The following is a 21,557-nucleotide window of genomic DNA, read 5'->3' on the forward strand; positions in this document are numbered from 1 at the left end:
GGGGCGAGCGCGGCCGCCGGCGGCGGCCTGTCACAGCCCCGCGGGCCGCGCCCGGGTGACAACGGCCGCTTAGACCGCTGTAGCGGAGCGCTGCTGGGCAGGTAGCGGCGGGGGGATACCGGGAGCGCGGGGCAGGCGCGGTGCGCGTGGGGGTGCGCCAGCGCGGTCGGGCTGCCCTGCCCTGCCCTGCCCCCTCGCTCCCCCTCCCGGACCTGCGGCCTCTGCGTTAGTGGCGCACAGCGCCTGAGGGCCCCTTCGCAGCGGGGCTGTGCGGGGCAGGGCGTGAGCGTGCGGGGCCGAGTCACGCGTTCGTCCCCGCCGCCGCCGCCTCCTCGCGGTGCGGTGCTCGCCGGCAGGGGCGCGCGGGCCTTCGAGCGGCCGCTTCTGCCGGGCCGTCGGCGGGGGCTCGAAGGCGCCGGTCGCCTCGGTGCGCGGCGGGACCCGTCCGCCCCGGCGTCTGCTGGCCCAGAAAGGCCCCGAAAGCCCCTCCGTGTTCCTGGCTTGGGGGGCCTGGGCGCTCTCCTTTTGCGCGAGTCACAAAACCGCTGTGGATGTAGCATGTGACGGGAAACCTAGAGACTGCAAAAGAGAAAGGCAGAGGGTTTTCTTCAGTTCTCTTCAGTGTTGCTAGTATCTTAACGCATGTACTGCAGTCACCGCGCTTCAAGAAGGGTGCGCTGCTGGTGGCACGTGTCCCGAAGAGAGCAATGGCAATGTTTCAAAGTGTCTAAAAAATATAATACTGAATAAATTTGAAAAGGGAAAACTGGGCGAAACATTAATCTTCAAATATATAAAGGGTTTGTGTGCAGATGGAGAGAATAACTTAATGGTCCTGGAGGATAGGGTGAGAAGTAACAGGCTTAAATTGCTGCAAAACAGTTTCAGGTTTTATTATAAAGATTTGAAGTCTTAAATGGGTGTTGGGGTGGTTGTGGAATTTCAGGTTGTGTTATAGTTTTGAAATATACCTGTCCAAGTTAATATAGGTATCATTATCCCACTGTGGGCTGGGGAACAGGCAAGTGACCTAATGAGAGGCCTTTCATCTTATTTTCTGTGAAATTTTGACACCAAGCAGCTCCGAATGCTTATCTTTATCTTCCCAACATCACACTCGCTTTAAGTTGAGTAGTGTGGAAAATAGAGTTAAATCTTGTTGGTCTGCAGAGATGAGAGCTTCAGAGGATGAGTATCAGGTGTCTGTATGCCTTTGAAAGTGACAGGATACTTAAACGCTGTCAGAATATTTTTAATTAGCTGAAGTTAAATGGAAGCAATTATAGTTTTCATTAAATGCTGATACAGCTGTAGCTATGAGTCACATTTATCTTTGCTATGAACAAAGGTTTTCCAGAACAACAAGCAAAATGTTTTATGCTGCCCTAAATCTAACTGAGAGTACTGAAAAATAGCATTTGGTGCTGTTTGTGCTAACTCTTTGCATTTTTATTTAGGTTCCCTTTAGAGTTGTGTCCATTGCTGTTCCTAAGCATAATGTGGGGAACACTCTTACACTTACTTGGTGTTTTCCTGCTGTGACACAAGAAGAGATGTTTAAAATATGAGTTAATAAATTGCTATAGTAGAGGTTTTATAATATTGTGTATTTGCAAAAGCAAAGAATAAAGACTTTAGACAAGAGTTACTCCATGTATTTGGTTTTAAAATCCAGTTCTTTGTTATAGGGCCTGGAAGATGGAGTATTCCAATAAAATTTTGCAGAAACCTTTGCAAGCAAAAAAACCCATGACTCCAAGTAATGGAAAGCAAGTAGAAAAGCCGAATAAAATAAGGAGTGCTTCAGCAGAGGAGAAGATTTTATATGGCTTGCAAACTAAAGATCATTCTCTTCAGCCAAGTACCTTAGATATAATCTGTAAAAGTAAGGATTATGTCAAAATAAAAGTGTTTTCTGAATCAAATGCGACTTCAGTGCTCCCTGAAAAAAAATCATCAGTGGTTCTACCAAGAGTCAGCATTAGCTCGGTAGCCAACAAGGAATGTTGTTATGATATAAACGTCGATCAAAATAGTAGTCAAGAAGAATGTCAAGATCCTGTGCCTGATATAATTTGCAACAAAAATTCAGATGCAAAACAACTTTTAAATGCCAGATGTTTAAAAGTTATACTTCATAAATGGTATGAAAATGGTGTAAGCACAGCACCATCCAAGTCAGTTGAGGTGTGTTTGTGCTCGAGCCTGAATGGACTGCCCATTGATCGGGTAAAAGAGAGCGCTTCTGAGGCTGCGATTGACAATGAGAGTAAGGGTAAGAGAACTAACAGTGTTGTTCCCATCCTAGAAAAGATGGGCATAAAACCTGGAACAAAGCCTGCTAAAAAACTTGTTCCAGTATTAAAAAAAATAGATGAAATAGATGCTTCAAAAAAGAAAAAAGAGAATTGTGCTGCCTTGGTTACTCCCATGAAGACTACGAGAGACAGAAACGCTGCTCTGTCTGGGGGTAAAGTGTCTGGTGGAGATGATAGTTCAAATATTTTTGAAGATGATGAAATTATGCTGCCGGATACATTGTGCGAGTCTAGTATAGGTAAGCATTGCTTTTTTCTGTTGATGTAGTGCTTCACTGTTCAGGGCAATTTCTTTCAGTTTAGCTCTTTGTGATTGATATATGGGTTTTTGTTCTATCATGAGAATTCTGTTGGTTATTCTTTCATATACTGTCTGCTTTTCTAACCAGTGCACTATTCTGAAATTACTTGGGTGGCCAAAGAAATATTATTAGCAGGTTCCTTTGCACCCCTTCCATATGTTTGGATTGTTTTCATATGCTGTGGTGAAACAGGAAGAGCATGGTGACAGTCTTAGTGCATGCAGGACAACACAGTAGAAGAAGCACATAATGAAAGGAGGGAAATGATCCTAAGAATGAGTCAAGAAAAACAAAATGAGAAGCTAATCCCAGAATAAGTATTTTTCACTTTTTTTTTCCTAGAGAAGTATGAGATTAGAAAGTCCACTCTTCCAATAATATGCCCTTTACATAAAGACTTTCTCTATTGACCAAACTGTTGCAGTTTACTAACTGAAATTCTCTGCTTCTACTTTAACCCACCTCTCCTATGAGAATATTTATAGTGTTAATTATCATTTTACCTGACATGAGGACGATCCTGACCTGTTCTGAATGCATAGGTCAGGATAAATTGTGTTCAGGCATCAGCAACTAACTAACCAAGGGTCAGGATTTCCTGGGCAGAAGGAGATTAACTGAATTGTTGGATTTGGGACTTAAAATTACAAGCACTGTATTGAACGGGTAACTTTATTCATGTTTGTGATGGATCTTTAAGCCTAACATGGCTAAACAGGTATTTTGCAGCTATGATTGTTAACAACTTTGCGTAAGATGCATCAAAGCAAATTTGAAACAGCAAATCATTACCAACTAGTTTGGAGGTTTGAGACAAAACAAAGCAGTTTCCTCAACTTTGCTTTTATTTATATGGTACCTGGCTGTAAGCTTTATTTCTAATACATGTTTTAGTAACACTGTATTTATACATAAGGCAATAAATCTGAGCAAAATATCTCTTTTCATAGATGCAAGTGATGATTTTGGTCTCCTTAAAAATGCCTAATAGTTAACTTAAAAAACTTTAATAGTATCTCAAAATTTGAAATAATTACTAGTGCCTTATTTTGATCCCCAAAAAACTAGTCATGATTCTTGAGCCTCTGAAAACATTGCTATGAACCTTGTCATTAAATTCGTATTATTGGGAAATCAGTAGAGAGTTATTTCATTCACCATTGGGACAAAAGCCAAATGTTTTGGGGGCGGGGGAGCTGGGGGGGGGGGGTGAAGATGCACCTGAACAGTCCCCCACCCCTTTCTTCCTCCCGGAAAAAAGTTCGTGTTAAAACTGATTCCTGCAGGTGTTCTGGCTTAGGCAAAGCTGTATGTCTCAACTAGGGCAAATGTTTAAAAAGTGAGCATGATGTGTGCTTAGCTGTGTATACAGTAGCAACTGAGGGATGTTAATTAGATGAAATATGATGTACTTGCAGGATGTGTGGAAGCAGGCTTAATTGTCAGGTTCCTGGATGTTTACAATTAGGAGGAAGGTTGATCCTTTTTCTTATGTTCAGGCTCCCAAGTACAAAGACTTTCTCCTGTCTTGTGTAGAAAAGGGAGTCGTCTTTCTGCAAAGTGCCTAAAATAAGTGACAGTGAAAAAGTAAATACTACTGTAAAAGGCAGTCATGCAAACCTAGCTCTTAGAAGGGGAAGAGGTGAGGTTTTGTTGGTCTTTTTGGAGTGAGGTGGAAGGAAGTGGTTGCAAGCCAGCTGATCTCCTGGAGAGTGAAGCTCTTCTTGATCACTGCTGTGCTTAACTTTTCTTTGTCTTAAGAAAATCACACTTCATAACTAAAAAAAATGCAGTACAACTTGTGATCAGAGCTGCGATAAGCCTGTTTACTGCAAACTAGCATGGATTCGGTGTTAAAATAAATGCTATTTTAATTATCATGCATTTTAATTACCACTTTAGAAATTCAGTACAGTTCTTTCTCTTGAATCTTTGAAATGCTCATCAAATGTGTTTTAGCACTTAGTACTATGTTGAGTAGGTCATATTTCATTGACACAGAAACTGTATACTTGCTTTAAGGGAAAACTTGTTTGCGTAGAATAGATGCTGAATTTCACAGTTACTCTAATGCACTGCTAAGTGCATGAAAAATTTACTATTACTATTTTAAAAACTTTAATATGGGTAGCTATTTAAATTATGTGTTCTCGATAATTTGAAAAGTATTTGCTATATACAGTCCTAATTACCTTTTTTTGACTGTGATAGTGTAATATATAAATGAAACTCTGCAAACAGTTGTTTGCTGAGCAGTACTCTGTATCTTAATATTCTATTTAGTAAAAGATAACTAAGTTTTTCACCCTTACCGTTGTAATGATAGCTTAGTTACTTTTCTAAATGAACAAAAATCCAAACTTTTTTGGAGGCCAGTGTCCTTCTATCTCATTCATTTTCAGCATATCAGCCTTTACATTGTATCAACCTTTACATTCTTTGGGGGTAGAGAGTTAGTCTTCCAGCCCTATCAGTTGCTTCAGTAACTGCCTCTACTGCTGTTGCTGCTGCTTGTGTGATGATTAGCAGAGTGAAACAGAAGTATTCTGTCCTCTGGATTTGTTTCTGCTTGGGAAAGGGGCAAAACAGCTGTTGTACAGTCACAAAATTCTTGTTAAATTTATGCAGCATCAGAAAGTAATGAGTCAGAAATACTGTTCTTTTGGCAAGATAAGTACAGTCTTTAAGTTGCCAGTGTAAGACTCTTCCTTGACTACAAAATATTACCTCTGAAACCCCTAGAGAATAATTTCCTCTGTCATTCCTCATTTTAATGTGGTTAGGAGAAAGAGGGGTTGGGAGGAGAGGTAGTTCGTTTGCTGGTAATAAGAAGGAATCTCATGTTTGAAAAATGATGGTGGTTCTGACGTGCACCTGAGGTTGGCTTCTCAGATGATAAGGCTTAAAGGACCCCTAATCCCAGGAAGGTGCTTATTCTGATATGTGAAAAAACTCTGAAATAAAGGAAATTGAGAGGCACTGGCCCAGCGTAGAGCAGGGAAAAGCCATCGGGCATATCTTGGTGTTATTTCTGCAGAAACAGCATCGTTGTCTTTTATCTGCCTGTCTCAAGGTTGCTGGAAAAAGGAAGAGGAGAGAAATAGCGCGCTCAATAAATGTCTCTAATAAAGTTTTAATAGTGAAAAAATTAATAGCAGCAATCGTCAGTGATCTTGTTTCTTTCTCCATCTCTTCCCCTCACTACACTTTTGCCTGACTCGCTGGTTTCCTCATCTTTCCACACAAAATACTGTGTCCCAGTCATAAGATCAAACTGCTGCAGCATATTTAAGGAGGCACATCAGGTGATTTGAATAATACTGCTCCCCTTCCTCCCCAGCCCTGAGTTGTAATTCTGTATGTTGTAATACAGAATGAATTTTGTAAGGCTAATGTGAGCTTTGTTTACTTTCAGAGAACACTCAAAGGAAGAGGGTATGCTCGGGAAGCAAGGAAAATATCCAGTGTAAACGCATTAAGATTTCTGATGAAATCAAGAAAGAGAATACTTGTACAGTGTCAAAAAAGGAAGAAAACCTTTTGGGAAAGGTACATTGCTGTGCTTTGAATGTTTGTCGTTTCATGTGTTTTTTAAAACGGAGATATGATTATCCTGTTTGTAACTTCAGGTGGGGAGCGCAACATTAGGGATGCTGGTAATTGTCTTTCTAGGGAGAATTCAAATACATGTTGGGGGGAAAAATACAAAAGTTATTTTGAATAGATTCTCTATTTAACTGAAACTTAAAGTATTTTGATTGTCATATAAGACAAAAATTACATAATTACACATGTTCAGTTCTTGCATGTTTTAGGTGAAGTACCATTCACTTTATGTGTGGATCTTGCAATAACTTTTTGAAAGTGTGTGTCAGAGTTCGTTCCTGCATTTGATAATTTGCTTAAGACAGAATGGAATTATCCTCCTTCTAGAAGATAGAAACAGGAGGAATTACTCAGAGGAATAATGATTTCCTTCTCCATTTGTGGAGAGCAGCTGAAAATTCATCTCCAGTTCATCTCTATTTTAAGTAAATATTTCTTTATCAGCTGCTGCTCTTTCAGAGGTAGAATGTAGAGCATAATGTCTAAGGTGTTAGTTGTTGGTTTATGTCAGTAGTGAATGACCAGCGAGAGGAAGAAATCTGGGGCTATGAGTGCCTTCAACGTAAGTATCTTTCATATTTAGCAGTGTTATAGCACACCAATATATACTGTTCATCAATATGCATCTTAGAGAATTTCAGTGTTGTTTTTTTTTTCCTTCTTCTAATTGGGGCCCAAAACTATGTTTTAATGAAGTTCAAGGAATTAAGACAGAGTATTTTAAAAGTCTCAACATCTTAACAATTATCAGGTAAGATAGGAAATAAATACTTTAAGGGAAAAAAGCTAGAAATTTTTTTTTTGTTTCTTTGCGTTTTGTAAAACAAGAGGAAACTATTGTATTGTTGCAAGAAAGCAAAAGCAATTCAGTAATGACTTTCAAGAAAAGGAATGAGTTTGGCAGGTTCTTTTTATCACAGAAAAAGAAAAGAAGTACTTCATATAGAGAATAATAATCAGGAATCTATACTATGGTTTTTAATAAAAAAAATTTCTGAGGAAACTCATTACATCTTTTACAAAATCTTGCTTGTTTTCCTGACATTAAGATACACCCTCAGTCCAGTTTATACGTAAACAGTTTTGCCTTGTGGTTGATATCAAGGAGACCAGTCCTGATGTGTAAAATCAACACAGAACTTTATATTGAATTTTTAATAGTAGTAATTAAAATTACTTATAACTTATTTAAAATATAATTCATATTAAAGGTTTTATGGAGTCATGAAGAAAGGTTTTATTTTTCATTATAAAAAGCTTCACTTGCTCATCAGTATTCTCTGCTTAAAAGCAGCCTTGCCTTTCAGCAATTTCTGATCTTCAAGCCAGTAGAAGAGCAAATTCCAAAATTCTGCACATAGAAAAATCATAAATGTTAAACAAATGTTTAAAACTACTGCTAGTGCATTGGAAATGATTGACGTAAACATATTAATTTTAGCTCTATAAATTTTTGGAAGGTGTGCTTAGGTACATTTTGACACCTCCTATATGCAAAGTGGGTTAAATATAATGGAGAGAAGAATGCCAAGGTACGGAATTCAATGTTTTTTATGTCTGCCAGAAATGCCACAAAAACATTAGAAAGAAAAGGACTCTTCCCTCCCCTAAAAATTTAATTAGATTTTAAGTTTAACATTTCATTTGTATAGTTATCTCAGTGTTGAAGGATTTTTAGATTTGAAATATGGCTTTTCTTTCTTATAGATCAAACTTATGATTCGTGAGCAGATGGAAATTTTAAATACTGACTTCTTTAATCATAAATTGGAAGGTTTAAGTGGAAGAGTTGAACAGGCACAATGCTGGAAAAAACATGAAGAACTAGCTATAACATTCCTAGTAAGTTTCTTTGTAAAAATGTATGACTATTTTGCATGCTGAATATGCTACTACACATGATTATGATTATTATGCTACGTTAGAGAAAGAAGACCCCAAAAGTATGTGATCTTTTCATCTTGTGTGACATAAAGATCAGTTTAATAATAGTTGTATTTTTAACTTCTCTAAATTGCAGTTGTTTCACTGTCTACTCCTTGTATGATGATAACATATAATAACATGTCACTAATTCAGGTAAACCTGAATTTTAATTTTAAGTAATACTGTGTTTCTTTTCTGTTGCAGAAAAAAGTATCAAAACTTGAGAGACGTATTAACACTGTGATAGCATTTCAGAAGAAAGTGTTGTCAAAAATGGTTGCTCATCAGGTACGATGCAGATGCGTATGCTAACAGAGGTATTAATGACTAATTGCAAACTAATGGGTAACACTGAAACTTGGTAGCTTTGCTAGCTGCATTGCTCTCACTTGCATCAATAACAAAAATCTATGTAGAATTCTTAAATTGATAGAGATTGATCTTTAGGGGATCTTTGGTTTGATCTTTGACATGTAGAGATAAGGTAAAGTGAGATGCTTATTAGCCTCAAAATTTAAGTAAACGTTAATTTTTTTTTCTTTTTTAAACCAAGTTAATCTTCAAGAAAAAACTATGTGCTTTGGTATTATTGTGGACTTGCTTGTTTGGGTTTTTTTTTTCTTTTCTGTTTTTAAATGCAGCTTGAGTAACTTAGCATTTGTTGCAAATATAAGCAAGTTTGTATTGTGGCTTTTATGACAATGCAGTATTTGTTTCCTACTCTGTCAGACAAGGCTTCCAAGTGCAGACTCCCAAAATACAATTCTAAACCAGCCTGGATCCTCTGCTTCCTTTCTGAATACCATAAATACACAACAAAGTTGCTCAAGTAAACTTTTACTGTCATCCCACGCTGGTTTCACTTCAGCGTGTGTTTCAGAAGATGCAAGGTAGGTGTCTATAATTGAATTCTAAAAATGTAGTTAATGGCCTTATATTGCTTTAAAACATTTATGAGAAAATTTACTCTTTCTCTCAACTCTTCAGTGGCAGTTAAATTCTGTTTTATGATTGAATTTAAACTCAGCTGTTATTTAGGTGCTCAGTGCTGTTGCTCATATCTCCACTTTATCCATTGCAGCTCAAGCTAGATCATCAGTCCTTAAAGTGCTTAAAGACAAACAGGTCTGTTAGGGCATTGATTTCTTATTGAATGACAGGAATGTCTGTGTAAAGATATTTGAGTGGTCATGATAGGAAAAATCTTCCAGGTAACTTCTTAATGCAAAATATAAAAACATTGAATGTCCTGCATTCTATTTCCATTTTTCAGACACTTTCAGAATGAGAGAAATCCAAATTCCAGAAAAACAATTTTGTATATTATGAGATTTTTGGTCAGTATATACTAAATAACATTCAAGGGAATTCTAAACAATATTTTTAAAATAATTTCTTAAAATATTTTAACTCGTTCATGTCAGTGTTCCACCAGTTACAATACTTCTCATGTGTAAGTTGTGTGCACCCTGCAAAAACTCACCACCAGTCCTCTGCTTGAAGCCTTGCGCACATGCAGAAAAAAATGGAAGAAATCTTCAGATGCTCCCTCACAGAGCTGGCAAGGAGTTTGCATTCATTTCTGTCTTGGCAGATCTGAGACTGAAGCTTGTTCCCATCCTCTGGTGCTGGTTGAGTGTGAGCTCTGGAGTAATACTGCCCATCCGCTGCTTGCAGGGTCCTCTTTCTGTGTTATATCCAGCTCCCTCCAGTGGACACACTGGGGACCAGATGTCTATTTTTTCTTGTTCTTCCTCTCCCGTTTTACCAAACACGATTTTTCTGCACCAACTAGTAAGAAAATAGTAACTTGCTTTGGCCTGAATATAGACAAAGGCAAAATAAAGCTATTTTGTGTACATAAACAGTTTTGCTCAAACAAATATTTATGTGCTGTATTCTTTCTATATTTTCCACTTATTCAGTAGTACCAAGAGAGATTTGATCAGACCCTTGGTTACTGTTGATGGGATACTATAAATAAATAGCTGCAAGGCAATGTAAAACAAAGACATTATTAATAATGTAAAAAATGAGGGACAGGTTCAGAGATAACTTCTTTCCTGAGGAAATTTTGTAAGTAAACAGAAATCAGTTTCATATGGATTTTTCTATGCCTAGATTTTGCTAGTGTTTCACTGATTATATTTCTATGATTTGGACCAAAAATCCAATTAAAAAAAAATGCACATGTAAAGTGGTTAATTAATGTGCAAATGACTGTGCAAGTTGCAGAAATCCTTGTCCTATAGCTGGAATCTGGTTTTCAAGCTTGTGAAGAAGCCCCTCATCCCCTACATGATGTTGTTCTATTGCTTTATTTAATCTGGCGATAAACACACATATTCTGTGTGATTGGAATCGTATGGGATCTTCATTCTTATTCCAGTCTACTTGCAATGTTTAGTTTAACCCCTCCCCTTCTCGTGCTCCTTCCAACTTACTCTGGAAGTTTGCAGTCGCTATTCCCTATTCACAGCTCTCATAATGATTGACAGGCTTGTTAGGGGTTTAGTATGGATCATGAATAAAAGGGCCGATATGTATTATCGCATGTGCTTAAAATATGATGGTGAGCTCTTTCCCCCAAAACTAGCATCTCAGAATCTGAGCAGACAGCAGGAACAGAGCACACTGGGTGAAGTGTCAGGGTCATATTTTGTACTAGATCAGCCTCTTAGATCATCCATGCACCTGAAGGATGTTCACTCTTTGGAGTCTTGTAACCTGTTTCCTGCCTACCTACCTTACCTACCCACCATTTTCCTAGGATTCTTCAACTGGCAGTTCAAGTTTTTACTTCAGGAATAAGCCAGGACAGGCTCATGCACCGCTAGCCTGAGTCTGAGGAGGAATAACCCAACAGTAACATCATCACAACTGGTAGAAGCCTGAGTGGGTGGGCAGAGATGGGAAGACTCCTGAGTGCAAGTGCAGTATCTCTGAAAGGAATTGGAGCCATCTTAATCCTTAAGGCTGAGGATTAATTGCTTACAGGAACTGATAACTCTAAATGAATAAGATATGCTAAAATCAGGATGTGTATTTTCCACCTCTCTTGAGAACCTAAGGTTTCAAAGTGTTTGATTATGGTGATGTTAAATCTAGTGAAATGTGTTCAGAAATACAGATTCCTTGCCACACTGACATGTAATACTACTTTTAAAGTAATGATGTCACCTCCTTAAAAAATACTTCATGATTCTGCCTAGTATTTGTTTCATAACAAAACGCGTTACCTATGTTTAAAGGTAAAGTTGCTGTGAACTAGAGTTGATAGAATTTAACTTGGAAATATTCGAAAGAGGAGAAGGAAAGTGATCCTCCCCCAACCTTGTCATAGTTCGGCTTCCTATTGCTTGATATTCCAGTGCCTGATTATTTTTTTTATTTTTTTGGCCCTTCCCTTGTGAATGCTAGCTTAGCTTCATTAGTGTTCCTTGTGTTCCACTGATTATGGTGTATTAAACCGTACTAGGAGTCTTATTTGCTTGCAGACAAGTCCTAATTTCTCTTACATCCTTGTTTGGCTTCTGTAGCTGAGTCTGTAAACCACAAAAGCTGTTTTCTGGTTCATGGGCTGACAAGGCAGATTGGATGAATTAGGGAGGTGAGACAATTTTTCAATTAATACAGAGACAGAGGAACTGTAGAATTTAGTGAAGCAAGGTGGACAGTTGCAGGATACTATACTTTAATTAGTGGTTATCATAGTTTCCTTTCTTTGGCAGGGCAGTCTGTATTTCTTTTTTTTTTCTTTTTTTTCTTTTTTTTAACAGCCTAAGTAAATCTGAAATAAATTAGTAGTGTAATGTATTATTGTCTGTAATAACAGAGATAAGCTATCTGGAGGAAAAAAAAACTTGAAGTATTTTATAGCAAACATAGCATGAACTCAAAACATTTTATGGCATTGCTTGATATCAAGTATTGAAGGGATGCTGTCAGTTTTTAAGCAGAGTACCTTTCAGAATGTTTCAGCTATAAAACTTGATTCCTAATGCTCATGTTAATCTTTGAAGTTTCACTTTAAAAAAAACACATGGTGAGTAAAACCTTAAAACAGATAACTAGTATCTGTACAGAGAAAACTATGTCCAGATAAACCAAATACTGTTAATTACACAATATAAATCTGAAAAAATAAATTATGATCTTATTTTTCACTCTTCTATATATTTTTTTTATTTCAAAGAAAAATGCATTAACTTATGCTTTTTTTACCATCTGAATAACTGAATCTTTGCTTAACGGCAAAATGAAATAGGAAGGGTTCACTTGTCTAAAAAGTCTTTTCAGTATCCCTGAATAATTGGCAATGAGAATTTGTTGATTTGTTATTGAATATGAATAAGATTCAAAACACTAATTTGACACAGCTCTAACTAGTTAGGTTATACTTTTCTTAGTTGTAACCAGTGATCAGCTACAGGGTATCCAGAGGAAAAAAGATGAGAACTTTTGCATGGCTGTAACTGTGCAACAAAATGTGGATGGGATTCCCATGTTTCTTTGGGGGAAATCTTGAATAGAAATATCACTGTATGTAGCATATGTACAGTGAGTCTACTGAATTAAATTGCTGGTTTTTGATCTAAATAGATGCAGTAAATCTGATGCAGCCTAGATACTTAAAATTTTCTCTACTTGTACAGTATCTATACATACAGAACCTCTTTATAGAATAGCTTTAATCTGCATTTGGCACCAGTTCAGGTGATGGGTGAACCTAGAAAGTATACTGTAGTACGGGCAGTGCAGATGTCAAACTGTCCCCTTAATTGCTGTTATCTTTTTCTCTGAGTAAATTTACACTTCATATGTTTCCAGTCCATGTGATCTTAAACAGATGTTTTATGCCTGAGATCAACTGGATTAGCTTCGCCGTTAATAAGTAGATAAATTCTTTAGGGATTTTGTTCATCCTTTACACTATAAAACCGACTTACTAGTGTGTATGCATATCAGTATGCCTAATGGCAATTATTGATGGTTTTGAATATTAAGTAACCGTGGATTTGAGACAACAAAATATACCTCAATAGATCTCATGCCATTTGATATGCAGTGTGAGATCATGAAGTCGTCGGGTTTTGGGTAATGTGAGTAATTGAGGGTTACAATTTGGAAAGCACAGAAACATACTGCTGGTGGACAGAATTTCAATTAATGCATGCCCCTATTTTCATAAAGCAAGCAAAATGACTTAGTTATTTTACTGAGATGGAAGCAAGTAGGGTTTGTTTCTAGAAAAGACGTCTAGAGTGTCATACATTCTCCTGATACATAGCACACTCCACTGTTAAATAGTAAATGTAGCAATGCACAAGTTGGTAAGTTGAAGGGATCTCTAAATGTGTTTTATCTATTTTTGTTTTGTTTATTAGCTCTGATGAAGTCATACTGATCTCTGTGGAAGGCCAAAATTCAGCAACTGCAAATAATTCAGGTATTGAAACTTAATGTTGAATTCATGCATGCATAATGGATATACTGCAGAATATACAGAGTACATCTAGCATATTGCTGGCTACTAATGTATTTTTTTTAATGTCATTAAAATACAGTTTTGATTCTGAAATACTCAAAGATGTGCCAGTTCTTTGGGGGGGAAAAAAAAAAGCTTTCTCCTCTCACTTTATGTAGATGTTAAAAAACAAATAAACCCTATCAGTAGACTTCAATTATTTAAAACGTTTGCTTTAGTATTCTTGTATGAGGGGGCACTAATGACAGTTTTTACACATCCAGTGCACCACTTGTTTTAATATTACAACATTCTTTTCAGAAAATAGCATAGGAGGAGTAGAGGATTAATTTAGTTGTCTGTATGAAATTGTTAGAACTTCATAGATACTTGAAAGCATTGGAAACTCTACAGGTGAATCTGCCACATAAATGATGTAATGACAGAGTGAGAATTCTGAGCAGCTCTTTCCTCTTTCTGGTAGTGGTTGCTGCTTAAAGGGCATAAGTACCACCCTTTAATCAAGACTAATACACAGTAGGCTGTTTTTTCCTCTCTACCCACATACTTTCTTCATTGCAATTGGGGCTAATTAACTTGGGGAAAACTTCTGCAGAAATGCTAGCCCGCAAAATGTTTGATAGCATCTCAGAACACACACTTTCTGACCTTGCTTCCTTACCGAGAGGTATTTCATACTTAGATCCCCTCTAAGACAGTTCCAAGCAGGTTGAGTTGACTTGCTAGATGGTTGCTCCTTAGATAAAGGCAATACTGTGCATTCTTGGTAAGTCTGTTATTTCCATAACTGTCCCATGTTTTTTGGGAGGGAGGGAGATTTATAATACTGTTGCACTAACAATTATTAAAAAGTATTTTTGTAACAGTATAAATTAAGACTTACAGGCAAAACATGTTTTAAACATTTGTGAAAATTGTGTTACAGATATTCCAAATAACCAAATATCTACACAAGCAGAAATGTCAGCAACAGCTCAGGTAAAAAATAAACTAAGAGTATTTTTCATGTTTTTCTCAAATAAAACAAATTGTAGCTGATGGTACGTAGACCGCTTCAGTACCCTGGCTTTTGAGTTACTCTTACAGCTGATTAGTATTTGGAACAAACATAAGATGGTACAGCCCCTATTGAATCTCTTGCGGGGGGGGTTGTTTGTTTGTTTTTGAACAGATAATGTAGGTATGGGCTGTCATCCCTCTTGCTTGTATAATTGTTCTGCCACCTTCTTAAAGATGAACTTACAGAAGAAAGAATAATATGTAAAGTGATGAAGAAATGTGCTTGTTTTCCCCTTGGAAATGGAGACCTTGCCTCCTTGATGCATGGAGTTTTCCATGGTGCATGGAAAACAACAGAAACAATTAGGTTAAGCAAATGAGAGCCAAAGAGATATTGGTTGATCCTGAGCTATTTTAGTCTTGTAAGCACTTATTCAGCTTCATTTATTCCTCATTTTGGATAGAAGGTGAATATTTAAAGAAAAAAAATAAAGTAGGTCTCTTTCTTCCAGCACTGAGAGTTTGCTCTAAATTACTTTTTGATCCCTTAAATGAAACCAAGTTGATATACTTGCTTTCCTGACCTGCAAAAAAAAGGGGGGAGGGAGAAAGTAAACTTAAACCATTTTAGTCCTTCTCCATACAATCCAGGAAACGATAAGCCTCGCTCCTAATTAACAACAACAACAAAACCCATGTATGTTACCTTTTTCAAGCAGTATTATTTTTTGATTTTGTGAAAGATGAGTTTCTCAGACCTTCCTAAAGTGTCTTTGACTATCCTGAAATCCCTCTCTGAATGCTTCCAAACAAATTTTTCAGTACCATCTTAGGGTTCTGCCAAGCTGCATTTCTTCTTCAAAGAGAGGTTTATCAGCTAGTATTCTACTGGAAGAAAAGTCTAGATACAGTTTAGGATAGGATTTTGGAATCCTAATAGAGGATTCCCAAGTCTAATGTTGACATCCCTACCTACAGATTGATGTTGAGATAGACTTATAGCAATTCAGTATTTGAAATATTCCTCAAAAATATTTAAGTGTTAATCACATTTTTAAAATAACACAGAAGCCTGTAGACTAGAATCATATTGTGGGCTATAAGGTCATTCATGCCATTGATCTGGGCTTCAGGTGTTGAAAAACTTGATGTTTTGTGATTATGATGTGAAATCTAAACACAATGTCAGGTGAGGCAGCGCTGGTGGGATTGGGGCAGCTGCCCATACTTGATTGGAAGGGTAGATTTGACTGGAGATACATGGTTTTACTCTGAAAATATTCATGTGAAGACATTTTTGACTGGTATGTTCTCAAACTTACCTTCACTTTAACCATTTACTCTAACCTAGTATTCTTCAATTTGCCTATGATGTCATCTCCCTACTTCTACTCAAGCTATCAGAAAGTGTAATAAAGTATTTGTTTACAGTATGCATATTGGCCAACTGGAATTCATAGCCTTTTTATAGACTGCATTTTCATTCCTGTTTTCCCATTTTAAAGGATGCTTTTGTTTTAGACTGTGCTCAGAATGCTTTTTGAGGAGTTCGGATTCTGAATCAGCAGTCTTTCTTGCCTGCATTTTTTTGATTGAGGAAAATAATCATAGGTAATTGCAAAAATCCAAGCACTGAGAATCATGTCTTTTACCATGGTAATTTGTATCTCCTCAGAGAAATCCAGAGATCATGGTGGTACTGAAGTGTTTGTAGTGACATTTTTCTTCCCAATGTATCTCATCAGTGGAGTTATATCAGGAACAGCAGCTCAGTCAATGGGAAAAACTTCTTCCTCTGGGAGAGCAGGCAAAACTTTATGAATCTAGATTCATATAAAGCTACTATAAAAACACATGGTATTTAATGATTTATTAAGTTTATCAATTGAGTGACTATTTTTCATTAGAATAGCAAAGAAAATAACATGATACAATTTGGCTCTTAGAGCGCCCACAAAATTGTTACTGATATGTCCGGTCCTAGGTCCAGTTGTACTAGAAGGTGTCCTCAAACAATTAGATGACTTTCTAGAAGGTGTCCTCAAATGACTTTCTAAATAGTTTGTTGTGGACCATCAAGTATTGTTTTTACTTGCTTGAATTTCTGCATATATACTATGCCTGGCTCTATAACTTTGTGTTTTTATAAGAATTTTTTTCTCTTTGTGTAAGAAATCTAAGCTTACAGGTATGTTCCATTCTGCAAACTGTTAAATAGTCTTGTAGTTGCTTGATATTAAAATTGAAAGAGAAACATTCAAGTGATTGTCTTTTTCAGAGCAAAATAAAAGAAAGAAAACTTGAAGTGATTGACCTAACAGAAGACGAAAAGCACAATTCTAGCAAAGGTAAAAAGAACATTTTGTTAACTTACTTTTCAGCATCTCCCTAAACTTAATGGGATGGGTGTAACTATGAATCACTTAATTTATGTAACTTTATTCTAAGGAGAGGTTAATTTTGTAGAATCATAAAACCATATCCATTTCTCAAAGGGAAAACACTCTCCTGTTAGCAGCTGCCCTTGCATATCTCCATGATAGCAGTGAATTGTTTTTGGAGATGAAAAGCAATATTTAAAGAATTTGCCTTCTCATAAGGAATGTCTGTTTGCTGACTACAAATCTACCTCTTCTGGTCATAACCCCTGCTCTTACAAGGAGAAAACAGTTATACTTTCTCATTAAGACAAGCTGTTACACTGAACAGCTTTTTTAACTGCTTGGTAGTAAAGTTAGTCACACTATGTTCTTGTTGCAAAGGATACTGCTCAGTATAAACAAATGGACTCTTGGTCTTCATCCAGCTAAGTGGAGACGTGTTCTCAGCATGATAGGAACCGCCCAGATGTGTCTTACTTGTACTAAAATGAGGCATTTTCTTTCTTAGTTCCCCAGAGGTTCACTTTGAGGCAAGGGATGGGATTCTTAAGGTTTTGGAGAATCAGATTATAGAACTTTGCAATGGAAGTACTAAGATTGGTATGAAAGAAACATGAATCCATGCACAAAAGTACCGGAAGAAAAAGCAATGGCTAAACAGAAAGAAAGAAACAGAAAGTGTCAAAATATAGCATATGTCATTAGCTGAGGTTAGCCTTTCCTGGACCACAACCTGTGTGTGTGCGTGTGAGAGAGAGAGCGAGAGAGATTACATGCAGTGACCAGATAGCAAGAAGACAAAGAACAAACTGAAGCCATAAGATAAGATGACAGGAAGACAAAGAACAGCTGGTGGAGCCATAAGAAACCTAGATAAGGAAAAGGAAGGACAGTGTCTGACTCAGCAGTTCTACTGAAGACTCAAAGGGTGATACAAGATACTGAAGCAAAAGATCACAATAACTTTCCACTCCTAAAAGGGTATAAAAGGCAAAATCCAAAATCCAGATCAGTGTTGCCAGCAACAGGAACCCAGGACATACAGTGAGGACATGAGCGCTGGTGTTCCCTTGTTCTCTGCTGTCGCACACAAGTAGTCCGGCTTAGGCTATCTGGGCACACATGGCTTCGGGGTTGCAGTTATAATAGTGTGAGTGGGCCCAGTCAGCTTTCCTAGAAAGCTAAATAAAGTATTTCCTTTGCCTTCTATGTGATTTGGCATTGAGTTTTGCTACGTAATTGCTACAAAATGGTAAAGTTAAGTTATACTTTCTTAAAAAGAAGATGCTGCTAGAATATTATCAAAGCATATATTAGGTGGACCTTTCTGGATTAATGTAAAACAGTAGGTTTTATCAGGTATGTCAGACAAGACTTAAATTTGATTTTTGCTCAGTTATGTAATTATCACTGTCGCCCTACTTTTAAATCCATTTTTGTTTGTTTTACATTTGGAGCTGGCCCAAATGCTTAATTTAGAAGTTCTGTCGATGAGCCTTCCTCCTTGAAGATGATTATGCATCCTAATTTTTGTCAGGAACAATTTTAAAAAATAAACAGTTTAAAGACTGCTTGGCTCCTATAGAGTAATCGAAGTTGTACCTAAATGTAAGGGAAAAGAGAAAATTTGGCATCTTTCACTACAGTCCTTTTGCAGATACTTAGGTAGGTTCCCATTCTTGTTCTGAATATGTACAGAACGTATTCTTGATGAACTAAGCATAGTTGGTGGCGAATTTGTATTTTACACTAATTTTAAAACTGGGTCCCGATTCTTTGTAATCACTACCAACCAGATTTCTTACTAGAAAAATTGTTAAATCCTGTGATGTGAAAAATCTGATTTAGTTGTATTACTAGATCTGTTTGGGAATTAGCTAGATTATTTGAAATTATTTATTGTTTTTGTAAACTGCCACATCAGTAATGTGCCATTCAGTTGGTTTTGCAATTTTAATAACAGGTAAATAGTTATTTAAGAACAATCTGAAAGTTGTTTGGCTGATGGAAGAATTTTGCCCCTATTTCTGTATGGAATTAAGTAGTATCCACCTAATTTCTCCAAGATTTGAAGATGAAAATCAGTGGTTACAGGGATTCAGGATGGACTCATCCTGTTCCAGTTTCACTTACTGATAATCTAGCTATACTAAGATGAAGCAATTTTGCAGTTTAAAGAAATTCGCACTTGGTAGATTATTTTGTAAAGATAGAGAGTCCTATTCTGAAGTTATCACATTTTACAATAGGGAAGGATCCATGCATGTAGGGAAAAATCATTAATATATGAATTGAGGATCTTAATAAAGCTGTTTTTTTAATAGGTAGAAAAATAATATTTAAAGCTTGCATCTTGTTTGCAGGCAAAACAGAAAAAGATCAGAAATCTGTATCACATGAAGGGAATTCAAAGCCAGCGTGCCTCAGTTCAGCTTGCTTAAAGCTACCAGCAGAAACATCAAATGAGGTACTCTTTCTTTTACTCAACTTTTGTACTACATTAATTTTAAATTGTGGATTTGCATATTGCAGAATAGTATAGAACTTAATGGAAAATGACCTTTATCAAATGGGAAAGGAGTAGTGTTTAAAGTGTGGCTTTAAAGGAGTAAGCTTTTCTTGTGCCACTAGGAGGCGGTATGGTAATGATAATAGAACAGTAAAGTTTTTGCTCGAAGCAAGCACTTAGCGCCAGGAGATTCTGTGGCTAGAAACAAACGCAAAAAAAACCCAACCCCAAAACTTGTTCAAGTCCTTCCAGCTTTCCCCTTCTCTTTCTCTACTGGGGCTTTCTCTCCTTTTCCTCCCCCGCCCCCCCCCCCAAATTTGTCATGCCTAAAAATGTGTGAAATCATTATTTGCTAATAGGACTTAAACTTCTACTGTAAGCTTTTAAGTTCCAAAAAAGTTTTAATGCTTCCATACAGATACTTTAAGTGTAAGTAAAACTTTTTTCACCAGGAAATTTTTTACTTAAAAGTATATGAAATGTCTAAAGTAGTATCTTTAAAAAAAAAAAAAAACTCAGAAAAAAGAGAATATAGCACTTCTTTCTTTTTTACTTCTTGCTGATAATACATAAAGAAGGCTGAATCTGTGAAGCAGTGTGCATATGCTTTATATGCCTAAATATTTGTTTTGAATTAAGTCTTCTGAAGACCAGCATTTATGACAGCAACACAACTGCCATTTTCCTATTTTTGATTTAAATTTGCTGAGTTGAATCTCAGAAGCACAGTTCACTTTTTGGGGGAGGTTTTTTGGATGAGAAATAGAATACAATGTTTCTTTTCTAGGAGTCAGCAGTAAAATCAACCAAAACTTGTTATGTGATGTAGCCCAGATACCATCAGGAGTGTTTAATATCTGTTAAAATTGATGATAATTGCTGAATTTGATGAAGACACCTGCAATTTTACTTATCTCTGCAATATACACCATTTTTAAAACTAAGTAACTGAGTACATGCACAGTTTTGCTTTCTGTCTAAATTTACCCCCAAAAAAACCCTTAAAAAATGTCTAGAAATTGTGTCAGTGCACTCAAGATCCAAAGTAAATAAGGATCTCTCCAGATTTAATTGTAGCCTCTGCAGCAATCCTTTTGATAGAACAAAAGTTGTTCTAAGTTGGTATTACTATAGTACAAGGAGCGTTTTGTGCTTTGGGGAAGAGCATAGTGGATAGACAGAAATTAGGTATCAGCAATGTGCTTAATACATTGACTGCAGATAATCTGTGACACTTTTGTTGGCTTAGAAACTGTACAGATAGTAGCAACTCAGAAGTTTATATATTTGCGCAAAGCTAAGTTAGTATGAATAAAAAGCATTTGCCGTTGTTGTTGTTGTTTAAATAACAGCTGTTTCTGTCTTGGCGCCTAGGCTCCCAAGCAGTTTCCACATCTTCCTTCACTGCCAAGGATCCCTCCTTGTCCAGAACTCACTGAAGAATTCAGAGACACTGTCCCTCCTCAGAAGCCTGAACTAAAAGTGGCTCAGGTGCAAAATCCAAAGGGGATTGCACTGTCATGGACCATTAAGGAAATGGATCCAAAGTGTGCTCCCCTAGACAGTTATCACTTGTACCTGTTCCATGAAAACCTCAGGAACACTTCTGCATCACGTTGGAAGAAAATAGGCAAAATAAGGGCTTTGCCACTTCCAATGGCTTGCTCTTTATCACAGTTTACTATCCCAAAGACATACTACTTTGCCATTCAGTCAAAAGATATATGTGGACGTTATGGACCGTTTTGTGATATACAGTCTATTACCTTAAGTCTTTAAAAAACTCTTGAAGACCCAGACTACCTCAGCAACTGGTCTGCTGTTGTTTCAGTGGGAAATACTACATTCTTACTTGCAGAGAGTTTTGAGTCAAAGCATTATTTGTACTGCAGACAGTATTAACTTCCTTATGTTTCCTACTTGTTACAATCTTACATTATGAACTTTATTCCATTAATTTTGTAAGCTTGTTTCTACAGCCTTAAAAAAGATGAAGACTTTTTTAGAACTTACTTCCACATTTTACTT

The 21,557-nt window shown here is 36.9% G+C and overlaps 1 protein-coding gene across 1 annotated transcript in view; it reads left to right on the forward strand.

Annotated features, from left to right (window-relative positions):
• ATF7IP2 (activating transcription factor 7 interacting protein 2) overlaps nucleotides 1-21,557 on the forward strand; it is a 22,773-nt gene continuing 1,216 nt past the window's right edge. The window contains exons 1-11 of the mRNA XM_067306726.1: nucleotides 1-101; nucleotides 1,689-2,557; nucleotides 6,036-6,169; nucleotides 7,934-8,068; nucleotides 8,357-8,440; nucleotides 8,882-9,042; nucleotides 13,540-13,601; nucleotides 14,566-14,618; nucleotides 16,918-16,987; nucleotides 19,384-19,487; nucleotides 20,904-21,020. Coding sequence (XP_067162827.1) covers nucleotides 1,699-2,557; nucleotides 6,036-6,169; nucleotides 7,934-8,068; nucleotides 8,357-8,440; nucleotides 8,882-9,042; nucleotides 13,540-13,601; nucleotides 14,566-14,618; nucleotides 16,918-16,987; nucleotides 19,384-19,487; nucleotides 20,904-21,020 — 1,779 coding nt within the window. The 5' untranslated portion in view covers nucleotides 1-101; nucleotides 1,689-1,698. The remainder of the gene's footprint in view (nucleotides 102-1,688; nucleotides 2,558-6,035; nucleotides 6,170-7,933; nucleotides 8,069-8,356; nucleotides 8,441-8,881; nucleotides 9,043-13,539; nucleotides 13,602-14,565; nucleotides 14,619-16,917; nucleotides 16,988-19,383; nucleotides 19,488-20,903; nucleotides 21,021-21,557) is intronic.

Source organism: Apteryx mantelli, chromosome 16 (assembly GCF_036417845.1).
Source record: "Apteryx mantelli isolate bAptMan1 chromosome 16, bAptMan1.hap1, whole genome shotgun sequence".
Taxonomy (NCBI): domain Eukaryota; kingdom Metazoa; phylum Chordata; class Aves; order Apterygiformes; family Apterygidae; genus Apteryx; species Apteryx mantelli.